Source organism: Oryctolagus cuniculus, chromosome 6, assembly GCF_051225735.1.
Source record: "Oryctolagus cuniculus isolate XC-2025 breed Fujian yellow rabbit chromosome 6, ASM5122573v1, whole genome shotgun sequence".
In the NCBI taxonomy this organism is placed as follows: Eukaryota; Metazoa; Chordata; class Mammalia; order Lagomorpha; family Leporidae; genus Oryctolagus; species Oryctolagus cuniculus.
The window spans coordinates 144,691,321-144,713,567 of NC_142872.1; the positions used below are offsets into that span (position 1 = coordinate 144,691,321).

The 22,247-nt window shown below is 40.2% G+C and overlaps 1 protein-coding gene across 22 annotated transcripts in view; it reads right to left on the minus strand.

Annotated features, from left to right (window-relative positions):
- The window catches only part of SAMD12 (sterile alpha motif domain containing 12), a 490,839-nt gene that overhangs the window by 306,749 nt on the left and 161,843 nt on the right, over window positions 1-22,247 (minus strand). The window contains exon 3 of one of the 22 annotated variants that reach the window (XM_089335625.1): window positions 19,812-20,115. The exons of the other annotated variants lie outside the window; for them this stretch is intronic. Coding sequence (XP_089191751.1) covers window positions 20,107-20,115 — 9 coding nt within the window. The 3' untranslated portion in view covers window positions 19,812-20,106. Of the gene's footprint in view, window positions 1-19,811; window positions 20,116-22,247 lie in introns of those variants that run through there. 22 annotated transcript variants of the gene reach the window in all.

The following is a 22,247-nucleotide window of genomic DNA, read 5'->3' on the forward strand; positions in this document are numbered from 1 at the left end:
GCCATATAATTATAATGTGCTATAAACACACATGACATTATATTGCTAGGTGGGCCAAGAATAAAAACACAAGCCAACAATCAATAACCCACCATTAAAGGGAGGCAACATTCATTTATTTAACTTAATTAACATTATATTAAGAACACAGTCAACTCCAAGATGGCTGAATAGGAAAAAGATGTGCTGATTTTGACCAGGGGAAGATAGCAGAAGAAAAGCAGAAGAAGTGTATTCTCAGGGAAGAGTTGGAGAGAAATCTGCAGTGGAAACTCTACAAAAAGAAGAGAGATGTTGTGGAGCAGTGTGGATAGAGCTGGCATGCAGCAGCAAGCAGAGACATCACACATAACTCCCATAGCGGAAGAGATGACAACTCCTGAGGGCGCGAGTGCCTGGCAACCGATAAGGAGCAAGTGCTATATTGCACCAGTAGAGGAGGTGGCACCTCTCATGTGTGTGATCAGAGAATTCTACCAGGGAAAAATCTGCATTCTTCAGTGACTCTGAGTCTGTTTGGTGGGGCGTATAGGGGTGCTGGGCACCCACTTAGGATTGTGAGGTGCTACCATCTTCTCAACCTGGAGGTCAGACTACCAAGATGGAGCGCCCACAGGCGGATGGCTCTGGAAATGACTATAGGAATCCTGTGACTGCACAATATGGCATGGAGGTGTAGCTGGGTCTCTGTCAATCACTGTGTCCAGGGTCAGAGGCTCAGAGCTCCCTGTCTGGGATGGGTCACTGCAAAGGGTTGCTTGCTTACACTGAGAACTGCAGTTTCTTTGTGGGGTTCATGAGTCAATGTGGGAGCCAACATGGGTGTCTCATTACCCACTGTGAACTAACCCTGGGCACTGACCACCTTGGAAGAGAGGAAGTGAGTATGATTACATCCAAAGGCATGGCCATACCCTCCTCTCTGATGACAACAGAAGAGATGTACCATACCCAACTTGGGTGTCATGCTAGATTCTCACTCCACCCTTGTGCATTGACCAGAGCTCCCTGGCCCCAACCAGTACCTGCCTCTGGGTATTCATTAAAAGAACAGACAGTCTACTAGGCCACAGAGGCATAGTTCAAAGATAAAACCCATCAGTGGAGAAAACCAAAAAATGTCCACACAAATACCTTGAATTAAAGACAGAAATACAAGAAACAAGAACAAGGAAAGGGGCCAACTCCGTGGAGCAGTAGGTTAATCCTCCGCCTGCAGTGCCGGCATGCCTTATGGGCACTGGTTCTAGTCCCAGCTGCCCCTCTTCCAGTCCATCTCTCTGCTATGGCCTGGGAAAGCAGTAGAAGATGGCCCAAATGCTTGGGCCCCAGCACCTGCATGGTAGACCAGGAAGAAGCTCCCGGTTCCTGGCTTCAGATCGGGGCAGCTCTGGCCGTTGCAGCCATCTGGGGAGTGAGCCAACAAAAGGAAGACCCTTCTCTCTGTCTCTCCCTCTCACTGTAACTCTACCTCTCAAATAAATAGATAAAATCTTTAAAAAAAAAAAAAAGAACAAGGAAGACAACATGACGCCCGCACTTCAAAGGAACACAACAACACTTCAGTATTAGAATGTGAAGATGAAGAGCTTGATGAAATGCCTGAAAAGGAATTCAGAAGAATGGTCATAGGATTACTTAGAAGCAATTTGAAGCAAATCCATGAGTTAAATAAATCCATATATGACATACATGGGTGAAAAATTTTCCCATGGAATAGAGATTTTGAAGAGAAAAAAGAAGAAATTAGGTAACTTAGAAATTAGAAAATAAAGAGTGTTGGAGATTTATGGGATACTATCAAATGACCCATATACAGGTATTGGAGTTCCTGAAGGTGTGGAAAAGGATCATGGATAAGAAGGCCTAAACAGTGAAATAATAACAGAAAATTTCACTAATTTGGAGACAGAAAGGACATCCAAGTACTGGAAGCACACAAAATTCCTAACTGACATGACCAGAAATGATCTTTACCACAACACACTATAGTCAAACTTTCAACAATAAACACAAATATTTTAAAATGTACATAAGAGAACAACAAATTACCTCCAGAGACCTCCAATTAGACTGGTAGCTCACTTCTCACCAGAAACCCTACAGGCTAGGAGAGAATGGAGAGACAGTCCAAGAGAAAAACTGTCAACCTAGAATACTATACCCTGCAAAGCTCTCATTTATGAATGAAGGTGAATTAAAGACCTTCCATAACAAACAAAAACTGAAAGAATTTGTCACCACTCATCCAGCTTTACAAATGATTCATAAGGATGTGCTACATACAGAGAGATAATCATTGTAATGAAAGGATGTGAAAGCAGAAAATCTCTGGTAAAAGAACAAATAAATCCAAAGCAAACAGAAGTATAAACAGAGCGGGGGGTTTCAAGGTAGCAGAATGGTGACAGGTCAGTGTGATCTAGGGTAAGTGAAAATAACAGAAAAAAATGGAGAAAGTACAGTCTCAGGATAAAGCTGCAGGGGACACTTGTGGGAGGACCTGTGAAAGCAGTGTGTGGAAGGTACAGAGACACTGCAACGAGCAAACAAACAAAAAGGACCCAGCAGCTTGGATCCTGAAAAAGCACACACCTTGCAAACAAGGTGAGGTCAGACTGCACGGGCCTGCACCACCGCTGATACAGCTGGAGGTAGAGCCTAGCGTACTGCACCCCTTTTGAGTCTGGCCTGGATCCTTCAGGGCAACAGGGCGACTACTCACCCAGAGGGGGGAAAATAGAATCAATCGCTCTCCCCCCTCACCCTTCTCCTCTCTATAACAGCAACTTGAGGCCAGCTCTGGGAGGGCTGTCACCATTTTTGGACTCCATTTTGGTCTCCAGCTCTTGGAGCTCTTACTGGGGACACTCTTCACCCAGTCAGCAGGGACAACAACAGCAGTTCAAGAGCAACTGGTGGGGAGGGTCTCCCCCTTTTCAGCTGCACCCACATGGCAACAGGTGGGGAGGGGGAGCCATCCCTATGGAAGGGGACTGCCACCTGCAGAGACTCTTATATAAGCCCAGCACAACTGCGAAGTGAGCAGGGCTGTGGCTGGTGGGTATTGTGTGTACTTGTGACCCAGGGATTTTACCAGAGAGAAAAACCTGTGTTCCCCACTGACTGAGTCTGCCTGGGAGGATTGGGCTTGATCAAGCAGGTGGAACACATATGAGAAGCTGATCTGGGAACACCTCAGTTTCCCTGTGGATGTGACAGGCTAGGAGGGCAGAGTGGTCCCTCTTATACTCCTTCACCATGAGAGGCCTGGGTGTGGAGACTGAGAAAACACTGTGACTGTGCAAGAAGAGACAGGGTATAGCTGGGTTTCTGGGAAATCACTGAGTGCTGATGCACACTTTCAGAGCTCCTTGGTCACATAGAGCAGCTCATAGCAGGGAGAACCATCTTCACAGGGAGGACTGTGCAGATCATTGGTGTGGTTCATAGAGTTGTGTGGATGAGTGTTGAATACATTGGTGGCTAACACCTGGGCATTCCTCAGCTTGGAGGAGGGGAGGTAAGGGAGTGATCACACCATCAGAGGTGACCTTTCCTCTCCATTTTGTTAACCAGAGGAGAGCTACTACACCCAACTTGGGTATTACCCTGGACACTCACTCCACCCTATAGCACTGCCCAGAGCTCCATGGAAACACCCACCACACACCTCTTGGTATTCGCTGAAAGTGCAAACACTCCACTAAGCCACAGAGGCATAGCTCAAAGATAAAAGCCATCAGAGGGGAAAAACAACAACAACAACTAACTCTACAAATGCCTAAAAATAAATGCAGAAAGTCAAGAAACAAGAACAAGAATAAGGAAGATACCATGACCATCCAAAGGAATACATTTCAATATTACAATGAGAAGATGAAGAGATGGTGGAAATGGAATTCAAAAAATTAACCACAGGATTACTAAAAGGCAATCAGAAGTAAATCCATGAACTAAAGAAAACCATACATGACATGAATTAGAATTTTTTTTTTTTTTATAGGCAGAGTGGACAGTGAGAGAGAGACAGAGAGAAAGGTCTTCCTTTTCTGTTGGTTCACCCTCCAATGGCTGCTGCGGCCGGTGCACCATGCTGATCTGAAGCCAGGAGCCAGGTGCTTCCTCCTGGTTTCCCACGTGGGTGCAGGGTCCAAGGACGTGGGCCATCCTCCACTGCTTTTCTGGGCCACAGCAGAGAGCTGGACTGGAATAGGAGCAACCGGGACAGAACTGGCGCCCCAACCGGGACTAGAACCCGGAGTACCGGTGCCGCAGGTGGAGGATTAGCCTAGTGAGCTGTGGCACCGGCCCATGAAATTGATTTTTAGAAAGCAATCAAAGGGTCTGGTCTGGTGCTGTGGTGTAGCAGGTAAAGCTGCTGCCTGCAGTGCTGGCATCCCATATGGGCACTGGTTCAAACCCTGGATGATTCATTTGCAATCCAGCTCCCTACTATGGCCTGGGAAAGTAGAATACGGCCCAAGTCCTTGGTCCCCTGCACACATGTGGGAGACCTAGAAGAAGCTCATAGTTTCTGGCTTCAGATTGGCACAGCTCTGGCCATTGCAGCCATTTAGGGAATGAACCAGCAGATGGAAGACCCCTCCCTCCCCCTCTGCCTCTGCCTCTCTGTAACTCTGCCTTTCAAATAAATAATAAATATTTTTTTTAAAAAAAGAGAAATATGGGGCTGGTGCTGTAGCATAGTGGGTAAGGCTACCACCTGCAGTGCCAGCATCTCATATGGGTACTGGTTCAAGTTCACTTCTGATTCAGCTCTCTGCTATGGCCTGTCAAAGCAGTAGAAGATGGCCCAAGTCCTTGGGCCCCTGTGCCTGCATGGGAGACCCTAAAGAAGCTCCTAGCTCCTGGCTTCAGATTGGTACAGCTCTAGCCATTGAAGTCAATTAGAGAGGGAACCAGTGGATGGAAGATCTCTCTCTCTCTCTCCCCCCCCCGCCTCTCCTCTCTTTGCTCTTTCAGATAAATAAATATTTTTTTAAAAAAGAAATAAAAATGAAATATTAGAAATGAAGAATTTAATAGATCAAATAAAAATGCAGTGGAAAGACTTAACAACAGACTTGGTGAGGCAGAAGAAAGAATATCTGAGCTAGAAGACAAATCTCTGGAAATTATTCAGGCAACCCCCACCCCCCCAAAAAAAAGAAAAAAAAATTAGAAAACTTACAAACAGTGTTAGAGATGTATGGGATACTATCCAAAAACCCAACATATGGGTCTTAGGAGTTCCTGAAGGTGTAGAGAGAGAATGGACTAGAAGGCCTATTTAGTGAAATAATTGTAGAAAACTTCCATAATTTGGAGAAAGAAAGGGATGTCCAAGCACAGGAAACATATAGAACCAACAGACATGACAAGAAAAGATCTTCATCACCACACATTGTAGTCAAACTTTCTATAGTAAAGCATAAAGAAAATATTCTAAAATGTGCATGAGAGAAATGTCAGATTACTTTCAGAGGATCTCCAGGTACACTCACAGGTGACTTCTCATCAGAAACCATATAGGCTAGAAGACAATGGCAAGATACAGTCTGAGTTTTAAGAGAAAAAAACTGTCAATCCAGAATATCATACCCGGCAAAGCTCTTATTTATGAATAAAGGTGAAATAAAGACCTTTCATAACAGAGAAATTGAAAGAATTTGTTACCACTCATTAAGCCTTACAAAAGATACTAAAGGATGTGCTACACACAGAACCATAGAAAGAAAGCCACCCTCATGAAAGAATGTGAAGTAGAAAATTCCACAGTAAAAGTGCAAAAGAAATCCAAAGTAAATGATAGGAATATTCATGGTAAAATGGCAGGGCCAAGTAGTTACTTATCAATAGTTACCCTGAACATAAATGGCCTCAGCTCTCTAGTTAAAAGATATAGACTGGCTGACTGGATTAAAAAACAAGATCCATCTTTTTGCTGCCTACAGGAACACATCTCACCAACAAAGATACATGTGGGCTGAAAATGACAGGATGGAAAAGATATTCTAGGCAGAGCCAAGATGGCAGAATAGTGAGAGCGCGCACCGATAGTCCGGGAAAAGATAGTTTAATAAAAGTGGAGTTACTGTACCCTCAGGAAAAGGCTCGGGAAAAAATTGCAGAGGAAACTCTTCCGGATCTAGTGGATGTGACACGGAGGACCTACGGGGAGAGCAAGGTCGCCCACCGCGTGGAAGCTGAGCCACGGGAGCCGAGCCGCAGAAGCCGAGCCACAGAGTCTGCGCGCCAGCACGGGAAGGGGAGGTGAGACAAAAACCTCGGTAACCCGAGACATTGGCAAGGAAAGGCAGAAAGAGCCTGAAGCCCCACTGGGGAAAGTTCACCAGGCTGACAGGAGGAGAGAAAAAAACGAATAAATAAGCGGAACCGGCATGGACACTAGCCTCTCTCTCCACTCACCTTACAAAGCCGAGCAAGACAAAGAGCAGGCACCATTTTGCGTATGTAATGTGGCGCCAACCATTAGCAAAGCAGAAAAACCTGACTCTAGTGGGAGGAAAAACAGGAGGTTAACACCTAGTGAAAGTGTGGAGCTAACGAACTGAGACTGTGAAAATCTGGGGGGGGGGGATGGCGAGAGAACTCACGAAGTACACAAACTCGGTAACCTGGGCAACCTGGTGAGAGACTGTGGAGAAATTTGAGACCACACTGAGGGCTGCATAAACTCTTTGTGTGGTCCCAGGGGTAAGCAGACGAATACCCACAGGGACCAGATTTCATACATCAACTACCCTCAATTCCACTCAGCTGTGCAGAATTACTTCCCAACTGAGTCAAAAAAAAAAAAAAAAAAAGAGAGAGAGCGAGGGAGTGAGCAAGTGAGAGAACAATCAGGGTGAGTCTCCTTTGGCACACCCTTAACCCTGAAGAACCAAACAGAGCTCTCTGGCCACACCCATCACAGCCTCTAAGGATCCATCAAAAGCAGACAGTCCACTTAATCTAGAGTCATAGTATAATGAGAAAAAAACACCACAGCAAAGAAATCAAAGAATATCTCCACAATGCTAAACAACAAATGCAGAAATCGAGGTAACAAGAACGAGGAAGACACTATGATGCCCCCAAATGAAAAAGACACCCCAATTCAAGATTATGAAGATGATGAGATAGAAGAAATGCAAGAAGCGGATCTCAAAAAATTGATAAGAACACTAAGAAGTTCTAAAAACAAATTCTTGAACTACAGAAATGCTAAATGGACAAGATAGAAAATCTCTCTCGTGAAAATGAAATATTAAGGAGGAATCAAAATGAAATGAAACAACTAGTAGAACATGAAACTGTGATAGTGACGAGAAATCATAATGAAATGAACAATTCAATAGATCAAATGACAAACACATTAGAGAGCCTTAAAAACAGAATGGGTGAAGCAGAAGAGAGAATATCAGACTTAGAAGACAGAGAACAGGAAAGTATACAGTCAAACCAAAGAAAAGAAGAGGAAATTAGAAATCTAAAAAATATTGTTGGGAATCCACAGGATACTATTAAAAAACCCAACATTTGGGTTCCAGGACTTCCTGAAGGCATAGAGAGGGAAAAAGGACAGAAAGGATTAGAAGGCCTTTTTAGTGAGATACTAGCAGAAAATTTCCCAGGTTTGGAGAAGGACACAGACATCCTAGTACAGGAAGCTCAAAGAACCCCTAATAAACATGACCAGAAGAGATCCTCACCACGACATGTTGTAATTAAACTCACCACAGTGAAACAGAAAGAAAATATCCTAAAATGTGCAAGAGAGAAACATCAGATTAATCTCAGAGGTTCTCCAATTAGACTCACAGCTGACTTCTCATCAGAAAGCCTACAAGCTAGGAGGGAATGGCGAGATATAGGCCAGCTACTAAGAGAGAAAAACTGCCAGCCCAGAATATTATATCCTGCAAAGCTATCATTTGTGAATTAAGGTGAAATAAAGACCTTTCACAGCAAACAGAAATTGAAAGAATTTGTGGCCACTCGTCCAGCCCTGCAAAAGATGCTTAAAGATGTGTTACACACAGAAACGCAGAAACACGGTCATCAATATGAAAGAAGGTAAACGAAGGAAACCTCACAGCAAAAGATCACAGGAAGTTCAAAACATATATTAGAAAATATCTTTGGCAAATGGCAGGGCAAAGTTATTACTTATCAATAGTCACATTGAACGTGAATGGCCTGAACTGTCCAGGTAAAAGACACCGATTAGCTGACTGGGTTAAGGAACAAAACCCATCTATTTGCTGCTTACAAGAAACACACCTTTCCAACAAAGATCCATACAGACTGAAAGTGAAAGTCTGGAAAAAGATATACCATGCCAACAGAAATGAAAAAAGAGCGGGCGTAGCCATCTTAATATCGGACAACATAAACTTTACCACAGAAACTGTTAGGAGAGACAAAGAGGGGCACTATATAATGATTAAGGGATCAATTCAACAGGAAGATATAACGATTATCAATGTATATGCACCTAGTTACAGGTCACCAGTTTATTTAAAAGATTCGTTAAGGGACTTAAAGGGAGACTTAGACCCCAATACAATAGTACTGGGGGACTTCAATACTCCACTCTCAGAAATAGACAGATCAGCAGGACAGAAGGTCAACAAGGAGACAGTAGATTTAAACGACACTATAGCCCAAATGGATCTAACAGATATCTACAGAACTTTTCATCCTACACATAAAGCATTTACATTCTTCTCAGCAGTACATGGAACCTTCTCTAGAATTGACCACATACTAGGCCATAAAGCAAGTCTCAGCAAATTCTAAAGAATTAGAATCATACAATGCAGCTTCTCGGACCATAAAAGAATGAAGTTGGAAATTAGCAACTCAGGAATCCCTAGAGCATATGCAAACACATGGAGATTGAACAACATGCTCCTGAATGAACAATGGGTCATAGAAGAAATTGAAAGAGAAATCGAAAATTTTCTGGAAGTAAATGAGGATAACAGCACAACATACCAAAATTTATGGATACACCAAAAGCAGTGTTGAGAGGAAATTTTATATCAATAGGTGCCTACATCAAGAAATTGAAAAGGCACCAAACAGATGAGCTTTCAATTCATCTCAAGGATCTAGGAAATCTGCAGCAAACCAGACCCAAATCTAGTAGGAGAAGAGAAATAATTAAAATCAGAGAAGAAATCAACAGGATTGAATCAAGAAAAACATTACAAAAAATCAGCCAAACGAGGAGCTGGTTTTTTGAAAAAATAAACAAAATTGACACCCCATTGACCCAACTAACTAAAAAAAGAAAAGACCCAAATCAATAAAATAAGAGATGAAAACGGAAACGTAACAACAGACACCACAGAAATAAAAAGAATCATCAGAAATTACTACAAAGACTTGTATGCCAGCAAACAGGGAAATCTATCAGAAATGGATAGATTCCTGGACACAGGCAACCTACCTAAATTGAACCAGGAAGACATAGAAAACCTAAACAGACCCATAACTGAGACAGAAATTGAAACAGTAATAAAGGCCCTCCCAACAAAGAAAAGCCCAGGACCAGATGGATTCACTGCTGAATTCTACCAGACATTTAAAGAAGAACTAACTCCAATTCTTCTCAAACTATTCAGAACAAACGAAAAAGAGGGAATCCTCGCAAATTCTTTCTACGAAGCCAGCATCACCTTAATTCCAAAGCCGGAAAAAAGATGCAGCATTGAACTTAACCAAGGACATTAAAGATCTCTACAATGAAAATTACAAAACTTTAAAGAAAGAAATAGAAGAGGATACCAAAAAATGGAAAAATCTTCCATGATAATGGATTGGAAGAATCAATATCATCAAAATGTCCATTCTCCAAAAGCAATTTATACATTCAATGCAATACCAATCAAGATACCGAAGACCTTCTTCTCAGATCTGCAAAAAATGATGCTGAAATTCATATGGAGACATAGGAGACCTCAAATAGCTAAAGCAATCTTATACTAGAAAAACAAAGCTGGAGGCATCACAACAACAGATTTCAGGACATACTACAGGCCAGTTGTTATCAAAACAGCATGGTACTGGTACAGAAACAGATGGATAGACCAATGGAACAGAATAGAAACACCAGAAATCAATCCAAACATCTACAGCCAACTTCTATTTGATCAAGGATCCAAAACCTACTCCTGGAGTAAGGACAGTCTATTCAATAAATGGTGCTGGGGAAACTGGATTTCCGCGTGCAGAAGCATGAAGCAAGACCCCTACCTTACACCTTACACAAAAATCTACTCAACATGGAGTAAAGACTTAAATCTACGACCCGACACCATCAAATTATCAGAGAACATTGGAGAAACCCTGCAAGATATAGGTACTGGCAAAGATTTCTTGGAAAAGACCCCAGAAGCACAGGCAGTCAAAGCCAAAATTAACATTTGGGATTGCATCAAGTTGAGAAGTTTCTGTACTGCAAAGGATACAGTCAGGAAAGTGAAGAGGCAACCGACAGAATGGGAAAAAATATTTGCAAACTATGCAACAGATAAAGGGTTGATAACCAGAATCTACAAAGAAATCAAGAAACTTCACAACATCAAAACAAGTAACACACTGAAGAGTTGGGCCAAGGACCTCAGTAGACATTTTTCAAAAGAGGAAATCCAAATGGCCAATATGCACATGAAAAAATGTTCAAGATCACTAGCAATCAGGGAAATGCAAATCAAAACCACAATATGGTTTCACCTCACCCCGGTTAGAATGGCTCACATTCAGAAATCTACCAACAATAGATGCTGGAGAGGATGTGGGGAAAAAGGGACACTAACCCACTATTGGTGGGAATGCAAACTGGTGAAGCCACTGGAAGTCAGTCTGGAGATTCCTCAGAAACCTGAATATAACCCTACCATACAACCCAGCCATCCCACTCCTTGGAATTTACCCAAAGGAAATTGAACTGGCAAATAAAAAAGCTGTCGCACCTTAATGTTTATTGCAGCTCAATTCACAATAACTAAGACCTGGAACCAAGCCAAATGCCCATCAACAGTAGACGGGATAAAGAAATTATGGGACATGTACTCTATAGAATACTATACAGCAGTCAAAAACAACGAAATCTGGTCATTTGCAACAAGATGGAGGAATTTGGAAAACATCATGCTGAGTGAATTGAGCCAGTCCCAAAGGGACAAATATCATATGTTCTCCCTGATCAGCGACAACTAACTGAGCACCAAAGGGGAAACCTGTTGAAGTGAAATGGACACTATGAGAAACAGTGACTTGATCAGCTCTTGTCCTGAATGTTGATGTATAATGTAATACATTATCCACTTTAGTATTTTTTTGTTCTATTACTATTGGTTGAACTCTGTGATTAACACACAATTATTCTTAGGTGTTCAAATTTTAACTGAAAAGTGATCCCTGTTAGGAATCTGGAAAATATTATGCTGAGTGAAATAAGCCAGTCCCGTAGGGACAGATATCATATGTTCTCCTTGATCGGTGACTACTAACCCAGCACCAAAAAGGAAACCTGTTCAAATGAAATGAACACTATGAAAAACGGTGACTTGATCAGCCCTTGCCCTGACTGGTGATGAAGAACTGAATATGTTATCCCTCTTAGTATTTTTTTGTTTATTTTTTCTGCTTAATATTTTTGGTTGAATACTGTAATCAACACACAGTTATTCTTAAGTGTTGAAACTTAACTGAAAAGTGATTGCTGTTAAATATAAGAGTGGGAATAAGAGAGGGAAGAGATGTACAATTTGGGACATGCTCAAGCTGACTTGCCCCAAACGATAGAGTTAGAAACATACCAGGGGATTCCAATTCAATCCCATGAAGGTGGCATGTACCAATGCCATCTCACTAGTCCAAGTGATGAATTTCTGTTCACAATTGATCATCATGATAGGACTAAGAGCCAAAGGGACCACATAAACAAGACTAGTGTCTGCAAATACTAACCGATAGAATAAAAAAGGGAGGGAACGATCCAACATGGGAAGCGAGATACACAGCAGACTCATAGATTGGCGGATGTCCTAAACAGCACTCTGGCCTCAGAATCAGCCCTTAAAGCATGCAGATCCAGCTGAAAAGCCCCTGAGAGTATTTCAGGCATGGAAAGCCAAGACACTCTGGCAAAAAAAAAAAAAAAAAAAAAAAAAAAAAAAAAAAACAAGACCTAAATGAAAGATCTCCGCAAGTGAGATCCCAGTGGAAAGAACAGGTCATGAAAGAAGGAGGTACCTTTCTCTGAAGGGAGGAGAGAACTTCCACTTTGACTACGACCTTGTCTAAATATGATCAGAGTCGGTGAACTCAAAAGGCTTCCATAGCCTTGGCAACTCATGACAAGAGCCTAGGGTGATTACTGATGCCATAAACAAGATGTTAATTTGCTAAGTCAACAACAGGAGTCACTGTGCACTTACTGCTCATGTAAGATTTCTGTCCTTAATGTGCTATACATTGTGATTTAATGCCATAACTAGTACTCAAACAGTATTTTTCACTTTGTGTTTCTATGTGGGTGGAAACTGTTGAAATCTTTACTTAATATATGCTAAACTGATCTTCTGTATATAAAGAGAATTGAAAATGAATCTTGATGTGAATGGAAGGGGAGAGGGAGTGGTAAAGGGGAGCGTTGCAGGTGGAAGGGAAGTTATTGGCGGGGGGGAAGCCATTGTAATCCATAAGCTGTACTTTGGAAATTTATATTCATTAAATAAATGTTAAAAAAAAAAAGATCAAAGTTGGCGAACTCAAAAGGCTTCCATAGCCTTGGCAACTCATGACTAGAGCCTAGGGAGATTACAGATGGCATAAGCAAGAGTGTCAAATTGTTAAGTCCACAACAGGAGTCACTGTGTACTTACTCCTCATGTAGGATCACTGTCCTTAATGTGTTGTCCAATGTGAATTAATGCTATAACTAGTACTGAAACAGTATTTTACACTTTATGTTCTGTGTTGGTGCAAACTGATGAAATCTTTACTTAATATATACTAAATTGATCTTCTGTATATAAAGAGAATTGAAAATGAATCTTGATGTGAATGGAATGGGAGATGGAGCGGGAGATGGGAGGGGTGCGGGTGGGAGGGAAGTTATGGGGGGGGAAAAGCCATTGTAATCCATAAGCTGTACTTTGGAAATTTATATTTACTAAATAGAAGTTTTAAAAAAAATTTCAAAAAAAAAAAAGATATTCTACCCTAATGGAAAGCAAAAAAGTGGTGTCGCCATACTAATATCAGACAAAATAGACTTTAACACAAAAACTGCTGAAAGGGACAGAAAAGGGCACTATGCAATAATTAAAGGATCAGTCCAATAGGAAGATGTGACTATAATAAATATATACACACCCAATTACAGGTTGCCTAGTTATTTAAAAAATACTGTTAATAATCTAAAGAGAGACATAGACTTTAATACAATAGTAACAGGAGACTTCAACACCCCACTTTCATCAATGGATAGATCATCCAGAAAGAGAATCATCAAAGAAACAAAAGAGCTAATCAACACTATGGACCAAATGGACCTAACTGATATTTACAGAACTGTTCACCCCACAGTTGCAGAATACACATTCTTTTCAGCGGTGCAAGGAATTCTCACTAGGATAGACCATATACTAGGCCATTAAGCAAGTCTCAGCAAATTCAAAAAATTCAAAATCATACCATGCATCTTCTCTGATCACAATGGATTGAAGCTTGATATCAACAACTGAAGAATCTATAGGTCATGTACAAATACATGGAGACTGAACAACATGCTCCTGAAGGAACAGTGGGTCATAGAAGAAATCAAGAGAGAAATAAACAAATTCCTGGAAACAAATGAATACATCATATCAAAACTTATGGAATACCTCAAAAGCAGTGTTAAGAGGGAATTTTTTAGCAATTGGTGCCTACATCTAGAAATTGGAAAGGAATCAAATAAATAGGCTGTCAATGCATCTCAAGGACCTAGAGAAAAAAAAAAAACTAGCCAGACCCAGAATAAGTAGGAGTAAAGAAATAATGAAAATTAAAGAAGAAATAAACTAAATTGAAACAAAAAAGCACAAAAGTTCAATGAAATCAAGAGCTGGTTTTTTGAAAAAATAAACAAAATAAACATACCCTTAGACCAACTAACCACAAAAAGAGGGAGAGACCTAATCAATAAAATCAGAGATGAAAAAGGAAATGTAACAACAGATCCACAGAAATAAGATGAATCATCAGGAATTATTACGAAGAGCTATAGGCCAACAAATCAGGAAACCTAGAAGAAATGTATAGGTTCCTGGACACATAGAGTCTACCAATATTGAGACATGAAGACATAGAAAAAAGACCAACAACGAAGAGACAGACTCAATCAGTGATAAAGACCCTCCCAACAAAGAAAAGTCCAGGTCCCAACAGCTTCACTGCTGAATTCTGCAAGACATTTAAAGAACTAATTCAAAATTCTTCTCAAGCTATTCAAAGCAATTGAAAGGGATAGTATTTTCCCAAACTCCTTCCATGAAGCCAGCATTACCTTAATTCCTAAACTAGAAAAAGAAACATCAGAAAAAGAGAATTATAGATCAATTTCCCTGATGAACACAGACACAAAAATTGTAAATAAAATGTGAGTGAACAGAATCAAACAACACATCAGAAAGATCATTTGCCTGGACCAAGTGGGATTTATCTCTGGTATGAAGGGATTGTTCAACATCCGAAAATCAATAAACGTGATACATCACATTAACAAACTGAACAACACAAACCATATGATTATCTCAATAGATACAGAGAAGCATTTGATAAAATTCAACATGCTTTTATGATGAAAACCTTAAGCAACTGAGAGTATGAAGGAACATCCCTCAATATAATCAAGGCAATTTATGACAAACCCACAGCCAGCATCCTAGTGAATGAGGAAAAATTGGAATCATTCCCATTAAGACCTGGAATCAGAAGAGGATATCCACTCTCACCATTGCTATTTAATGTAGTCCTGGAAGTTTTAGCTAGAATCGTTAGGCTAGAAAAATAAATCAAAGGTATATATATTGGGATGGAGGAAGACAAACAATTCCTATTTGCAAATGACATGATTCTATATATAGGGGACCCAAAAGACTCTTACACAACAAAAACAAAACCAGAGGCATTACAATACCAGATCTCAAGACATACTAGACATACTACAGGGCAGTTATAATCAAAACAGCCTGGTACTGGCACAAAAATAGATGTATAGACAAATGAAACAGACTAGAAACTCCAGAAATCAATACCTGCATCTACAACCAATTTATTTTTGACAAAAAAGCTAAATCAATCCCTAGAGCAAGGACAGTATCTTCTACAAATGGTGCTGGGAAAATTGAATCTCCACATGCAGAAGTATGAAACTAGACCCTTACCTTACACCTTATGCAAAAATCCACTCCAAATAGATCAAAGACCTAAATCTGTGACCCTATATCATCAAATTACTAGAGAACATTGGGTAAACTCTGCAAGAACTGGCATAGGCAAAGCCTTCTTGGAAAAGACCCCAGTAATACAGGCAATCAAAGCCAAAATTGACAAATGGGATTACATCAAGCTGAGAAGCTTCTGTACTGCAATGAAAACACTCAGCAAAAAGAAGAGGTAACCAACAGAATGGGAGAAAATATTTGTAAAGTATGAAAATGATAAAGGATTAATATCTAGAATCTATAAAGAGCTCAAGAGTCAACAACTACAAAACAAACAATCCAGTTAAGGAATAGTAAAGGACTTGAACAGGCATTTTTCAAGAGAGGAAATTCAAATGCCCGACACATAGATATGCTCAGGATCACTAATCATCAGGGAAGTGCAAATATGAAAAATACAGGCAATGAAGGGGAAAAACACACATAAAAATAACCCACAATGACGTTTCACCTTATCCCAGTTAGAATAGCTCTCACACAGAAATGAAAGCACAATAAATGCTGGTAGGGATGTAGTGAAAAAGGATCCCTAATCCACTGTTATTGGGAATGCAAACTAGTTCAGCCATTGTGGAATACAGTATGGAGAATTCTCAGAAATCTGAAAATAGATGGACCATATGATCTAGCCATACCTCTCCTGGGAATTTACCCAAATGAAATGAAATCAGCATATGAAAGAATTATCTGTACCTCCATGTTTACTGCAGTTCAATCCACAAAAGTTAAGATATAAAATCAAACCCAATGTCCATCGACTAATGACTGGATAAAGAAATTGTTGTAAATATTTATAGTATGGGATATGATTCAGCTGTAAAAACCATGAAATCCTGTCTTTTGCAAGAAACTGAATGCAATGGGGAACCATTATACTCAGTGAAATAAGCTAGTCCCCAAAAATAAATACCATATTTTCCCCCCAATCACTGGTAACAAATTACAAAAAACATAATGTACATGAGCAAAATTGAAATTTTGAGAATTGATTATTTTTTATAGCTTGTGTCTCTACTGTTGTGGAAAAGTGTTTTTTGTTTTTTCATTTTCCTTCTTAGTAATTTGTTGAATTCTTTACTTAATGGAGGGTTAATCTTAAGATTAGAAAATAAGCTGAATGTTTATCATGGTAAAATTAACAGAAATAGGAAAGGAAGGAGGACAGAGGGTGTAAGTGTTGGTAGGAGGAGTGAGGATTGGGTGGGAAGTATCACTGTGCTCCTAAATCTGTATATATGAAATACATATAATTTGTTCACCTTATATAAAAAATAAAGATAAAAAATCCCATAATATATGCAGGAACTATGCTATCTGCTGGGGGCACAAAGATGAAAAATTAGGATTTGGGATCATGGTCTCAAAAGAGACAAGAGGAGAACTGGGGGCTATACCTAGGCAAAAGTAGTATTCAATAGATTTTTAAGGATAGGGAAGTTGAGCAGACAATTGGGTACCCATGTGGGTATACCAGCTTATCTTCTGCATGAATCTGCAGTGCAGACATGGAGACAGTGGGGAAGTAGTGCTAATAGAGGGTATTTTTAGGAAAGAGATACAAGAGGTCAATAGCAATAAGAAAGTATGAAGTAAAGTCAGATGATTCTCAGAGGGGGAACATTATAGGGTGGAAAAATGTCCAAAAGAATGGGAGAAGAGTTGTGACAAACCAGAGATAATGATGTGATACACAGTGACACAGTTTTGATCCCATAAATATCAGAATGTCCATTAGAACACACACATGCATTCTTTCAAACTTTGATAGGCTGGGTGCTAATGATATAAGGATGAAAAAGAATGATGTCTATAGTTCAATCTCTCAAACCTACATTTGTGCCCAACACAACTTCCCAGCCTCATTATCTATCATTTCCCCAGAACTACTTCTCCAATCAGATAAATGTCTGCCGTTTTCCTACCTCTGTGCCCTTGCATATAATATTCTAACTTGACAGGAAGTAACTTCCTGCTTCTTTATTTGAATTGACTTCTGCATACCTTTCAAGCCTCCAAGCAAATATAATACCCTCATTTGGAGGAGTCCTCTGAATTCCCCCTTCCTCTTCACATAGTTCTTGGCAACATTCTCTAATTAGAGTCTGTTTCCTTGTGAGGTTTAATTATCTGTCTGCTCCCACATAGAACCAGGAGCATTTGAAGGGTACTGACAGTTCTATCCATCATTTCTGCTTTTCCCAGCTCCAACACATGCTCTGCCACATAGTAGTTGCTGATTATATATTTGCTTTAATATAATTAGATATTCTAGTTTTCACTTAACAAGGATCCAGATAACTAAGACAGAAAACATTTATATTATGGATGTTTTAATAATTAAACACACACACACACACTGATTATTGAATGCATTCTCACTTTAATAATTCAAATATAGATATACAAATAAATTCAACATATTTTTGTACTAATAACTATTTTTTCTTGGCAGAGTTAACAACTATCACCACTCTTAGGTGCATCATTATACATATTTTCTTTCTTATGTATTATGTATATGCAATATGTACACACGTGAAATAGGGATGGAAGGTTTACTGTAAATCCAGCCCATCTCTACAAATGGAACAATGCTAGGTACATTGCTTTTCAACTCATCATGTTCACTAAACAATAGGTTCAACAGATATTTGCTTCCCTAGAATATAAAGGCTCATGCTATTATTTTCAACTGCTGCTCAGTGTTCACTGGTAAACAGAGAGGTGCAAAAGAAAATGAGTTTTCACCCAATAAGTACACAAGAAAGTAGATTTAAAATGCTCAGTGGGAACATGTGTCCTCTCAGACTAGTTTTGCCTTTTTGAAGTGAAAGTCAGTGTTTTTCTAAAAGTAGATAGTGTATAACTCCATCTCAAGCTTTGTATCCATTAGAAAAGGGCACATAGAATTGTGTATAATTATAGTATTCATAAGAGTGACAACGTAGAGATGTCTTAACTTGCCAGAAGAGTTCCATGAATTATAGTACACCTGCACTTGATTTTATCAGTCTCAGGTATATGTATTAAATGAATCTTATTTTATTCCAATACCATATTCACCCTTTCCTAAGGCTGCTTTATTTTAAATCTCTCTCATTTCTAATATTTTCAAATACTCCAATTCAGCATTACACATATATCTGACAGTGTGATTCCTTTGGAGATATTACTTATTTCCACAGATATTTAATAGTCTTGTCTCTTCCTACACAAAGTAAAAGATATGTTTGTACAAGTTCCTCCTTCATTCTGATACAAAACTTGTATTTGAAAATGGTACAGTAATTTTTGCTATATTATTAATAGGCATGTATTTAATGTCAACAATATTGAAGGGGTTGCAGGGAAGGACACATAATAAAACACAAAGATACATCACTAGTTTCATAGAGCCCAGATACTCTTACAGTCATGGATCATCAAAAAGGAAATAAGCAGAATGTCTACAGGCTTGTGAGTCCGTCCACGCGTATGTCTATCCATCCATCCATCTGCTGGATAGATTGATGTAGTGAAATAATCCTGTATAAAATTAAACTAAAGGGGCCTATGGTGTAGTAGGCTAAGCCTTCACCTGCAGTGCTGGCATCCCATATGCATGCCAATTCGCGTCCCAGCTGCTTCTCTTTCGATCCAGCTCTCTGCCATTGCCTGGGAAAGCAGAAGAAGATGGCCCAAGTGTTTGGGCCACTGCCACCCACATGGGAGACCTGGAAGAAGCTCTGGGCTCCTGGCTTTGGATTGGCCCAGCTCTGGCTATTGAGGCCATTTGGGGAGTGAACTAGTGGACAGAAGACCTTTCTCTCTGTCTATAAACTCTTCTTCTCAAATAAATAAAAAATCAAACTACAGAGAAGGGAGAATATGAACAAACAACTTGATACTATGACTAAAATGAAGTCAATAAGAAATGAGGAACCATTTACAAAATAAAAAATAGAACAAACACTACCGGAAAGACAAAAGGCAATTGTTGGCTATTTCCATATGCTTGGATAAAAAATCAGCCTTATATGGAATAAATGAAAAAACATGGACACCAGTTTGAGTCCTGGCTACTCCATTTCCAATCCAGCTCCTTGCTGATATGTCTGGGAAAGCAGAAGATGGCCTGGGTGCTTGGCCTTTGTCACACACATGGGCAACCCAGATGGAGTTCATGGCTTCTGGCTTCAGCCTGGCCCAGCCCCACTCTTGCAGCTATTTGGGGACTGAACCAGAGGATGGAAGATATCTGTCTGGCTCTCCCTCTCCCTCCCTCCCTCCCTCTCCCCGTCTCCCTCTCCCTCTCCCACTCTGTAACTCTGCCTTTCAAATCAGTCAATCTTAAAAATGAAAAAAGAAGAAATGAAAAGTGAGGGATAGTGCTGAGTTCAAGCAGAATAATCCTCAGTCGGTTTAGGGGATGAATGGCTTCTTTTCAGATGAGAAACTGAACTTCAGAAGTGGCAGGATAAGGCTGGATCCTTGAACCTCAACAGCCTTCTGGAGGTGGGGTCCGTTCTAGGCCATGGGGAGAAGTCCAGGAAGATAGGGGCAGCACAGGTACAGGGCATACGGTGAGACACAGGGTCAGGCAGTCATTAACAGATCAGGAGATCTAGAATAAAGACAAGGCTTATAAGGAATTACAGGGAACAAAGTAATTGTACATGTGAAGGCCTGTGTTGTAGGGGAAGACAAGCAGGCGGGCAGGGGGCAGGAGAAAGCAAGGCTTGGCAAAGACTCAGAGAAAGCATAGACTCTGGGTAGGTGGGCCAGGCACTAAGGCAGGGCAGCTCTAGTCTCTCAGGACTGGAGTGACAACTGGGAGACTCTGACGCAGGGTAACACAAAAGCAATCCTCCTCATTACAAAACCAGGTTACATAATGTGACTGGGCCACGCCTACAAAGGCCAAGCCCAAGTGACAAGACTCAACTCCCTTAAATTCCCTGAATAACAGCCCCAAATCCCACGCCCTTGGCCTAGGGTGGAACCTTTAAACGTGGCAAATGGCTTCAGCTGTGGAGACTAGAGGGCTTCCAGGGCAGGGGGCCAGGCAGGTCATCGTACTCAATTACTGAGTTTGGCAGCCGGAGGGGGGAAAAGTGTGGTTTTGGCAACACTGCTGGAATTATAAGGCCTTAATTAGATTACTGGATCAACCTCTGACTAGCAATGAATGTCCTTGGGGAGGTCGTTTAATCTCTCCGTGAGACGATGTCTGAGTTTTCAAAAATAAAAAATGAAAATAATATTTCAGAGGCAGCTTACAGGGGGAACCCATACTGAGCAACAGTGTTGCTAAAAGGATTAGAACTTCAGCTGATCCTTCAATTATCTACTGCCCTTCACCCCATGGCCCCTGCAAAGAAATTTATATAGGAGGGCAAGGAGGAGTCCCCTCAAATAACTACTGCAAAGAAATGCACTTAACTTTATATTTATGATAGGGAATGGAGCTAACTTTGCTGAGCTGAAATTGGTTGTGTTGTAAAATAATATAATATGACTGAGTCATTCACCTTCAAAAACCTGTAATTGAGAAGTAGCAGAGACAGAGTAACTTTGTATTTCCACTGGCCCATGAGAGTTGGACCAGAACAATGACAGAGAAACTTCAGAGAAAACACAGACCCAGGAACAGGGTGTTAAAGGTTGACCATAGCGAGAGCCAGGGAAAGAATCAGATTAAGAGAACTGTTTATACTTAAGAAAATGGTATTAATTTGGAGTCTAACCAATGGAATGCTGACTACTTAAGCTAAGAATAAAATGCTTCTTCTAAAAGTTTCAAGAGGGTACAGAGAAAATCTTTAGAAAGTGGAGTGAAGGACACACAGAAACAATTCTATTTGGTGGAACAGAAATTTTATTTGAAATATAATTCCTATTTAAGGCTTATTGTGTGCTGCTCCTTTAAGATTTCAAGGTAAAATTTGCAAATGCCATTACCTAAAATTGCAGTTAAGAAGAGTCAATGACAAATGCAGGACATTAGTCACTCAAGGAATTATCCTACCATAAGAAACAGCTTAGATCTTCCCCCAACCCCATCACCACCCCACATTTGGTCCTGTAGAAATGACCTGGATTATCCTCAGTAATATGTGCTATGCTTTGCTGTGTTAACAGCATGGTTTAATTTTTATGGAATTAAAGCAAAGTGCATAGTTGTCAGCATGTTCAGTACTATTCAATGTTGATAGCTCCCATGTCAATAGTGGTAAGAGAGCCCTCCATCCCCTACATCCTAATCTGCAACATTGGGAAAAATAACAATCACTTGGAGAGTCTGAAAAAAAAATCACTTGGAGGGCCACCCCAAATCAAATTAAATCAGAATCTCTGGGGGTAGACACTGGCACAGTGATAATTTCACCAGGCAGGGTTGCCTTGGTATACACTTTCAGATGGGTAAGCTGAACTTACAAAACTTCATAGATTTCTAATTAAATTTCTCAATTTCCTTTTCTCTGGGACCATGACTACCAAGCAAACACTCATAACAGTTATTTGATTTTTTAGGTTGATTCTCTTTAGAGGGGCTAAAAGAAGGCGATCACCTGACCTAAGGCAACTATCTCCTTGCCAGTTTCTATTCTCGTTGCAAATCAATAAAAGGGAGTTCTCATATGTCTACTGTCTTCTCATTATTCTGAACAGTCTGTAATGATCTCCAGAATCTGTTTGACTGGACAGGAAGGGATATAACAACTTCAGGTAGTTACAAAGCAAAGGATAACACAT